The sequence below is a fragment of the Phytophthora parasitica genome (assembly GCF_000247585.1).
Source record: "Phytophthora parasitica INRA-310 unplaced genomic scaffold supercont2.24, whole genome shotgun sequence".
NCBI classification, from domain to species: domain Eukaryota; phylum Oomycota; class Peronosporomycetes; order Peronosporales; family Peronosporaceae; genus Phytophthora; species Phytophthora nicotianae.
In genome coordinates, this window is record NW_008649010.1 from 834,877 (window position 1) to 843,334 (window position 8,458).

The 8,458-nt window shown below is 50.1% G+C and overlaps 5 protein-coding genes across 7 annotated transcripts in view; 3 read left to right on the forward strand and 2 right to left on the reverse strand.

Annotated features, from left to right (window-relative positions):
- Positions 1–479, forward strand: part of PPTG_22857 (hypothetical protein) — a gene marked incomplete at both ends in the record, with an annotated part of 6,152 nt that extends 5,673 nt beyond the window's left edge. The window contains one exon of the mRNA XM_008906822.1: positions 93–479. Coding sequence (XP_008905070.1) covers positions 93–479 — 387 coding nt within the window. The remainder of the gene's footprint in view (positions 1–92) is intronic.
- Positions 480–1,455: 976 nt separating this feature from the next.
- On the forward strand, positions 1,456–1,746 carry PPTG_22858 (hypothetical protein; the record flags this gene model as incomplete). The annotated part of the gene is made up of 1 exon (XM_008906823.1): positions 1,456–1,746. The coding sequence occupies one exon, from the start codon at positions 1,456–1,458 to the stop codon at positions 1,744–1,746; it is 291 nt and encodes a 96-aa protein (XP_008905071.1).
- Positions 1,747–2,460: 714 nt separating this feature from the next.
- Positions 2,461–3,902, forward strand: PPTG_11494 (hypothetical protein; the record flags this gene model as incomplete). The annotated part of the gene is made up of 3 exons (XM_008906824.1): positions 2,461–2,881; positions 2,960–2,997; positions 3,062–3,902. The coding sequence occupies 3 exons, from the start codon at positions 2,461–2,463 to the stop codon at positions 3,800–3,802; spliced, it is 1,200 nt and encodes a 399-aa protein (XP_008905072.1). The 3' UTR covers positions 3,803–3,902.
- On the reverse strand, positions 3,860–5,213 carry PPTG_11495 (hypothetical protein). Of its 3 annotated transcripts, XM_008906825.1 has the most exons (3): positions 4,923–5,213; positions 4,807–4,844; positions 3,860–4,746 (listed from the first exon to the last, which is right to left on the reverse strand). In XM_008906825.1, exons 1-3 carry the CDS (start codon positions 5,104–5,106, stop codon positions 3,913–3,915), a joined length of 1,056 nt encoding a protein of 351 aa, XP_008905073.1. In that variant the 5' UTR covers positions 5,107–5,213; the 3' UTR covers positions 3,860–3,912. The 3 variants fall into 3 exon arrangements, with proteins under 3 accessions (XP_008905073.1, XP_008905075.1, XP_008905074.1); XM_008906827.1 differs by having other exon boundaries at positions 3,860–4,844; XM_008906826.1 differs by having other exon boundaries at positions 4,807–5,213.
- Positions 5,214–6,610: 1,397 nt separating this feature from the next.
- PPTG_11496 (hypothetical protein) lies at positions 6,611–8,196 on the reverse strand. Its single transcript, XM_008906828.1, has one exon. It carries the CDS (start codon positions 7,991–7,993, stop codon positions 6,758–6,760), a length of 1,236 nt encoding a protein of 411 aa, XP_008905076.1. The 5' UTR covers positions 7,994–8,196; the 3' UTR covers positions 6,611–6,757.
- Positions 8,197–8,458: the final 262 nt, after the last annotated feature.

Consider the following 8,458-nt stretch of genomic DNA (forward strand, 5'->3'; position numbering starts at 1 on the left):
ATGACCACATCGACGTCGACATTGTGGGCTACGCCGTCAAAGACAAGTCCATTATGGACTGGAGTGATGACTCGCTCGGCCCGATTTATGAGGGCATTTTAGATGGTGAGGGTAGTCCCAAGTGCCCCGATGAGTGCTACAAACACGGTCGCGGTGATAAGAGCGGCTGCAAGGGTAAACCCTTCGACTTGACCCTTTGGCCGTCGACGTCAGCGGGGGAGAACGCATTTGGTACGGGCGGTGACTGGGGCCAGCGCATCGAAGTGAACCACTTTCTGGAGTATTTGGATAAGGAGCAGCAAATGACCTTGCTGCACGAGATTGGTCACGGTTTCGGCCTGCCGGAGATGTACCTGGATGAAAACAAGCCTTCGGGTTTCCCTACCTGCGTGATGGACGAGGATGCCGTGTTGACCGACGCCGATGGTTGGCTGCTTCGTAGCATTCTAGAGAACATCAAGTCTCGTTACAACTTTTAAGGCTGCTACAGTGGTCGCCTCGTTTTTTTTTTCTAAGTAGAAGAAGATTGATGTTAGTGTGTTTCACATGTAAATAAAAAATCTGTATTGCCACTGTGATTCGCTGGAGTTGAAGCTTAAGCCTGATATTCATGAGTCAATTAACTAAATGTTGATGCAAAAACATGGGAAAAGTAATAAATGTTCTTTAATTCGGAGATTTTATTTCTGTCGGCAGGTTGTCTGGATTACCTATTTCAGTCTTCCCCCACCTTTTTTTTCCTACTACCTTTGGGAAACAATTACTTATCGAAATTTTTAACTACGACAGATAGAATATCTGGATACAGAACCCATTTTCACTTAAAGACTTCGTTCAGAAGGGGTTTTGCTCGTTCCTGGAAGTATTTGATGGTTCGAACAAATAGGACCCGAGAAGTGAGAGAAGAACGTCAAAGGGGTGGCGATAATAGTCTCAAGCTGTTGCATGTCGATGCCGAAATGAAAAGAAAGATGTCGCCAGCCATATCCCATTTCGCTCCAGTCTTCGCCCGTAGTTTTTACTAAAATAAACGACACCTCCGCGGTACTTTGGCAGCACATCAAGACAATTAGATCTGCGTCTTTCGAATCACGCGGAAAGACACCCGCGGCTCGACGGCAAAGAAGAAACCACAGCGAGAAGAGTTTGAAAGGTGTTGCAGCATTATTGTGTCGCCTCGAAATACGTCCGCAGTCAAGCTCAGCATTTGCGTCGTGGATTGTCGCGGATTTTATGGCTGTGCTACACTATGTTACCTACTCGCACGACGTCCACATTTGTGGCTACATAACTGATCCTGTCTTGACATTCGGCGCGACTCATATGTGATACGAAGTTTCAGGACAGTCGCTCGGCAAGTACATTTTACTTCAGTTCCAGGAGCTCCTGCAGCAAGGTGTAATTGATACTAGCGGCATTAATGAAGTAGTGGCGCGCATTTTCTTGCTGTTGGCCATGGATGCTACCATTTCGAACGGGGAAAATACCGCTTCTTTCACCCTTTGTGAGTGTCGGGATCAGTTTAAGGGGCAGTTTTGCTCGGTGTTGCGGTTCTTGGCCGTGCTTGATGGTTCTTATAGCATTGACACGGGGTCTATTGTAGACATCGAGATGGAACGTGAAGGAGAAGACATCGACATGGAATGTGAAGAAAACGACACCAGTGGGCCCAAGCTTTTAACAGTTGAAGTGGAAGAGTGGGGTGGGTGGGGGGGGGGGCAGCGAAAACACCCCGAGCCGCTCTAAGCTGAAAACAAGAGAGATAGAGATTGCAACGTCTGAACAGCGAAGGGAGTTTAAGTCTTGGAAGGAAAGCTGGGGCAGCTGGAATATTTGCTTCAGTCAGTCGAGCTAAATATTATACTAACTGAGGAGACATTGTGGTTTCTGCTGGGCCGTCGTGTTGCAGGCGTGTTGGAACGAGGTCAAAAAGGGGCTGGTCTCATCATCCCGATATTCCGCATCAAGCCGAGGCTCAGGCTGAGCAGGTGTCATTTATCCTAGTTCGAGTTAAGAACAAGGTCACTGCGGACTCGGAATTTCCGCAGTCGGCGCTAAGCAAGCTGGCCCCTGCAAATCTCTTCAAAACGAGTAAGAAGGGGCGTGCTCAAAACGAATAGCAGAAATCGCCGGGTCAACCTGGTGGAAACCTTTGGAGAAGATCGACGGAGATCTTGTTGTGCGTAAGATCAACGAACCAGGGGCTGGGAGGAGACATGTCCAGTGATGAGATAAGGGCAAGCGTGCGGTATACTCTGGGGTTAGCTCCGTAGAACTTCGTTGGTTCCTCAGACCACTGCTGCATTCGTTAACTTCACGAAGTGCAGGCAGGACAGAATTTACGTTTAGGTTGAGTGCGAAGAAGTAATGGTTACTAGTATGGCAGTGCTGACGTTATCTAGCTCCCTTGCAAAATGCTCCTGCTCACAGCTACGCAGCATTAGGACACCGCTGTCCAGCATGAACTGCTTTCAAATCCGTCTCAAGATTCAAAGCAGTGCCAGAGACTATGTAAAGCCTGGTGATTGTATCCTCCGCATCTCGCCTGCTAATGACGCCAAAGTGATTATTGCTGTGCCACTCGAGTCAAAACTGCGATGGCTTCCTTCGTCCTACAGTATCAAACTGAGTCCTGAGCTGAGCCTCGCGATACCTGATACTATCTCGCTGAAAACGCACGCCGCTCGAATCCTCATGGATCCGAGCGGCGTCGATGACTCGGACTCGAAAGCAGAGGCAGTAGCAACTGCTGAGTCGAATCGCGGAAGTGGCAATGGATCGACTCCAACAAGGTCGCCTGCCGGCAAAACCAAGCGCAAGACGAAGCGGTTGCTCTGGACGGAAGAGCTTCACCTGCGTTTCGTGTCTGCAGTATTTGAATGTGCGTTAATTCCCGGCCCTTGCAATGTCGGATTTTAATGGTTGAGAGGTGACGATTTGTATTCGTCTGCTACGACAGTGGGGGTGAAGAATGCGTCGCCGAAAGCTCTACTAGCCGTACGGACTCTTATTACTCTTGCACGCCGTGATCCAGTGCTGATATATGCAATTGTCGTGATAGTTAATGGAAAGCAAGCATCCAACTGAGGGACTGACAACGGACCACATCAAGTCGCACTTGCAAAAGTATCGGATCAGCTACGAACGTTCGAAGCTCGAGGCGCACAGGCTCAATGAGAAGCATGGCAAGCGGAGTTTAAAGCGTCATCATCGTCATCAGCAGCATCGAGAAACAGAAGACAAGAGCTCTGGAAACGCATCGGTTGCCAGTACCTCGGATCATATCGTAGTACAAGACACAAACCAGCAATGGGATATGTGCGATGCACTGCTTCTCGAAGATGAGGCGTCAGAGCAGCATATGCACTCGACCATGCAGCAGAGGATGGATTTCCACCGCGAGTTGCTACTCACGCGCAGTGTCGAGGTGCAGTCTGGGCTTTCCTGGGCTAACCGAATGAGCAGTATCAATACTACTAACAAGGTGGCAGCCAATGATTACTACAATGACCGGCACGAGTCGAGCTTTCTGCAAGCATGGGCGAACGCAGAGCAGCTACGGCAACAACAAGAACAAGTCTACGGTCGGCTGCATGAACAACAACAGAGCCTCTTCCATCAAGCACAAGAGGCCGCACCCGTCGCACCAGTTTCAGTGGGCGGGTCCCTGCCAGAACCCCCACCAAGGTCAACTGATGAGATTATGGATACCGACGGCGGTGTGGACCTCACCAGCTGGGGCCGACTCAGTCTGACCGTGGACTCTGACGACGACGACGTCTTCGGCTTCCTGCGATCCTAGGCGTAGTGTTGACGCGAGCTATCGCACGATTGGCGTTGGAACCAATCGTAACTTGAATTGCTAATGAAAACGAGATAGAATCTTACTTACATCGATCGACACATACATTGTTACGCTTTAAGGAACTCAAACAACTCGTCATCGTCAAGACTGACGTTGAAGAGATCCCACCGGTTGAGACCAGTGTCACCCTTCGCATGGGGTATCTGGTCTTCAGCTACCAGCGAAGGAAGCGAAGCAGCAGGCACTTCCGATGGTGCTGATGGTCTTTGATGCAGTGGGGCTTCGAATTGATTCATTTGCCGTTGCAAGCGGTGGGATGCCAGTTGACGCTGGTGTATTTGCTGCGTATTGGCCCATGCTTGCTGAAAGACGCTTCCATCGCCCGGTACTTGATGGTTTCTACTCCAGGTCTCCATCTCCTCACAATGATAAAGATCATTCGACAACTGGACCTTACGCGCGAGCATTTCGCGATGGAAACTCATTTGTGCTTGCATGGCTTGGTGCATCTGCATATGGAGGTTGTCTTGCGTCAAAGTTTGCGGCGAAGGTGTCTCTTGTGGGATCTGCACCGACAGCGAATCGTCTATAGGAGGCGCCGACATGAGCATACTGAACGTTCGCCACTGAGCGTCAGTGAGCTCGGGCATACCAGAAGAAACTGGAGCTTGCTGAGCCGGTAGGTACTCATAAGAGTAGCTAGCGACCGCTACTGAACCAGCATCGGCAAGCTCACTGTTCCGATACAACGGTTTATCGCTCCCATCGGACTCTGAGTAGCTGTCCAATTGACGGCGGCGCTTGCGATCACGCTTGACTTCACGATCGCAAAGTCGCTGAAACTCTTCCCGCGAACGCTCGTAATTGATCCGGTACTTCTGAAGGTGCGACTTGAGATGCTCCGTCGTGAGCCCCGAGTACGGGTCAGACTTGTTCATCAACTACAATAGGCACATGGTGAGTGTTGGATGACGGCATCATTCCGGATCCGTTAAACCTACAGGCAGTAGTGTCTTCGGGGACGCATTTTTAAGACCAACTGAGTTAACGGAATGACAACGCGACCTCAAGTTAGTCATCGTGGTTCCTCCAATCTCGCACATCGAAATCTACGTACGATCAAAGATGGCGGCTACGAATCGCAGGTGTAAATCTTCTTGCCACAGGAAACGCTTGGACGGCCGCTTGTTCTTCTTGCGAGGCTGCTTATCTACTGCGGACGCCTTGATATTCTCGATGTTGGGCATTACACTCACGATGGTGTCACTGCTGGTCGGGCTTGGTGACCGCGTTTGGCCCATTTGTACTGTGCTGAAAGGAATATAATTCCAAACTGCGGCCGGCGGGACCTTCAGTTGGTCAGTCCCTATTGCTCCCTCGCATTGGTGGGTAAAGCGATCGCTGTGGCGTGTTCCGCTGAATCGAACGCTCTTCGACACGGTACTAGATGTCGTGATGCCCAGTCGAGTGACGCGATCGCACACCGATGTCTGAAGGTGACAGATGCAGGCACTCTTTTGAAATTATGATAATCGAGAGGAAACTGAGACTTTGAATTTAAGCGCCTAGGATATCATTCCTAATTCGAGGAATTGCTTGTCGACTATGCAAGTTCTTTTGTTATATATAAACCTCTAATCAGTTGTTATCGAAATTGCATTACTACTAAAAGGAGATTCAAGTGTATACAGCTTTTAGCAGTCGCCGTATCGGGCAGTGGCGCATCCCTCCTCCTGACTGGCCGTTGTGAGCATGTACATGTAGCTGCTCGACTTGACCAGCATTGCTTTGCCTCGGCAGCCAAAACACAAGTGACGCTGACGTGCTGTAAAAGTCAACTATGATCGAGTGAGAAAGAATTCCATTATATGTGCCATTCACCTGTAAAGTCTTTCCTGATACCCAGACTTACATGTATGTATCCACTTTGAATTCAGCGATGATCGCGTACAGCAGCCGGTGGTCCGGTGTGGTCCGGCTCATCCGTGACTGCAAGCTGTTGCTGATGGAATACATGTGCTGTCGTGCATGTCATAATAGCGATTGAGCGTGTCGATGGCGTATAATTTCGCGGTGATGCAGAGCTGTAGTGCTAGGCAGCAACCACGTACATTTTCCAGCGTTGCGTACTTGATGCTGATAACCCCGCCGATGTAAACAGAACTCACAAGTCATGTTCAGTATTGCAAATCCGTTGTGATAAAATGCGGACGTTATGAAGACCAACGTTTCCGCTGCGTTGATGGACGCTGTGGACGAATGCTGATGCTTGGGATTACTTTGGATCGATTGGCAATGAAAACGTTTATACTGTACCGATCGGATACTGCGCTAGGCAACTTCAGCGATATTGTTTTTTATTAAAATAGTACTTTATCGATACTGTAGCGAGGAAAGGTTAGTGATCAAGGAACCAGAGCAACCACCACAGACTCGGTCTGGCCCAGACTCTGGTGCGCATTGAATTGGCGACAACTGCTGCTACCGGCGAATGTGAACGGGCCTTCATAACTTTTTTGGCGTGATAATCGAAAGGTGATTACCGCAGCAATTTTTAGACATATTTTTTTGTGGTTAAAACTAGGTAAAATATTGTTTAAACATTTTGTATAAACATGTTGTATTATACCTGCACTTCATGTACATGCACATGTAGTGGAAGCGTAAGTTTTTATTTTATATTCACATGAGACGAAGAGAAAAGCAGTCGGAAGGAAACCAGCTCGAATGAAGCAGGTTTGTCCATTTCCGATCAACTTTTTGGCCACAAGGTGTAATTTTTAACAGTGAAACACATGAAACAAGATGCATGAACTATAGGCGAATGACATCACTTCCTCTTGCTTTTTTTTCCCTAGAACGTTCGCAAAAAGAAAGGAGACGCACAAAAACAGAGACTACATTCGTTCTGGTGGCTCCTATATATACACTACCACTACATGTAGTATTTTGCTACCTAGGCGTCGCTAGTGAGGTCTCGATGCCCGGTGAACTATGACGCCGAGCCAATCGCAAATGTGGGTATTCACCTCCGATCATGCATTCCCGGCATCGAGCGCAAAACTGGATGGTGGCAGCGTAGCGATTATAGATTATCATGGGCTCACGGTAGCAGCACTTGGAGCAGGCATTGTAGGCGCAGAGACCGCAGCGCCGACGTCGTCGTAGCAGGTCGAACTTGGAGGTGCAGGCCACACAGTGTGAGTTAGAGACGTCCGTGCTCACCTGACGCTGGTTGTTTCTGTTGTTGGCTTTGGTGGAGTCTACTCGCCGCTGGTGATGGAGCACCTCACCGAGTCGACAGACACCCTTGGCAAGCCGGTGCATTCGTGCGGCCGTTGTTTTGGCCGTACAGAGACCCAGACCGGTGTTCTTGTCCTCGGCAAGGAAATCGGGATCCACGCCTGCGTGGAAGAGCACGCGTACACTGGCTCTGCTCTCAGGGGCCTTCTCAACTAGCATCCACCCACGGAATGGACACAATTCGTCGACGTGCTTACCACTGGCCTTACCGGCGAGAACCTCGTGCTGGGGAAGAGAAGTGAAGACAAGAGCGAATCCGTCCTTGGTCGGTCGGAACTGCTCGATGTAGCACATCTGTTCATTCTTCTTGTGCGAGAACCTCTTGGACCGCACGAACGCGCATGTCTTGACTAACAGCAAGCTGCCATCCGTCGCGTCCGAGGGTGCGGAGTGAACTAGAGACCCGTAGATGAAGTCCCTCTTGTACAGCTGCTGCATTATCTTGTTGAAGCCGCTCTCATTCGGCGTCCGCAATAGCGAGACCAATCTCTCCAGTGCCCGGCCACCGGAGACTGTGCCCATAGCTAGCACTTGGGCGTTTGCCACCGTCGCACCACTTCCACTGGCGATGCTACGGGTGAACATTGAGAAGGTGCTGCAGTCGCGCTTCCACTTCCAGCCGTGCAGCGATACATTGGCCAGTGCGTTGTTGAAGTCGGTAGTGATTTCAACACGCTCGACTCGCCGTCGGAGCTCCGCGTCACTGAGCGACACCTTCCGGGTCGTAGTCGCGGTGTTAGATGGTATCCGTGCGCATTCAGGAATGTTACAGCACTCGGGCGTTGCGAACCCGCTAAGACCCGCAGTTTCGAGCATGTCCATGGCTCGTGGGGAGGCCGAAGAGAACAACGCTTCTGCCTCGCCACCTAGAATCGTTGACGCCATTTTTCAACCGAGACGTGATCTGTTGGGCGTAAGTTGAGGAATAGCGTGCAGAGATCAAGCCGCAGTCGTTCGTGGCATATTGTTGCAACGCTGGACTGTGGCTAGCTAGGCTCTGGCAAGTGTAGAAGGAAAGACTGAGGAATTTTAAGGGTGCGGCGCGGCTGAAACGACCAGTACCGGCACTGAGCCCAACGCTAGCCAAAAGGGCGAAAGTATGACCTATGCGCGATGGCATACAAATGCCGATGCGCACTTTACACAGTGTGGATAAAAGCCGCGGCTTTATTCGACTTTAATCGTTTTATTGGTCAATTTTGCCGATCGGCAAAATTGACTTTACTCGACTTAAGCCAATAAAGCCGCGGCTTTATTCGTCCGTTCCATCCGGTTGGAAGTGTTTGGATCGCACAACGGGCTCAGTTATCCGGACGACCACACCTTACGATTGACGCAGCAGAGCCCGCC

Bases quoted from the DNA above. Each gene is read 5' to 3' on its own strand.
- PPTG_11495 (XM_008906825.1), bottom strand. From the start codon at position 5,106: ATGGGCCAAACGCGGTCACCAAGCCCGACCAGCAGTGACACCATCGTG. The intron at 4,845-4,922 runs GTACGTAGATTT...CCGTTAACTCAG, and splicing joins CGTAGCCGCCATCTTTGATC to TTGGTCTTAAAAATGCGTCC. The intron at 4,747-4,806 runs GTAGGTTTAACG...TGCCTATTGTAG, and splicing joins CCCCGAAGACACTACTGCCT to TTGATGAACAAGTCTGACCC.
- PPTG_11496 (XM_008906828.1), bottom strand. From the start codon at position 7,993: ATGGCGTCAACGATTCTAGGTGGCGAGGCAGAAGCGTTGTTCTCTTCG.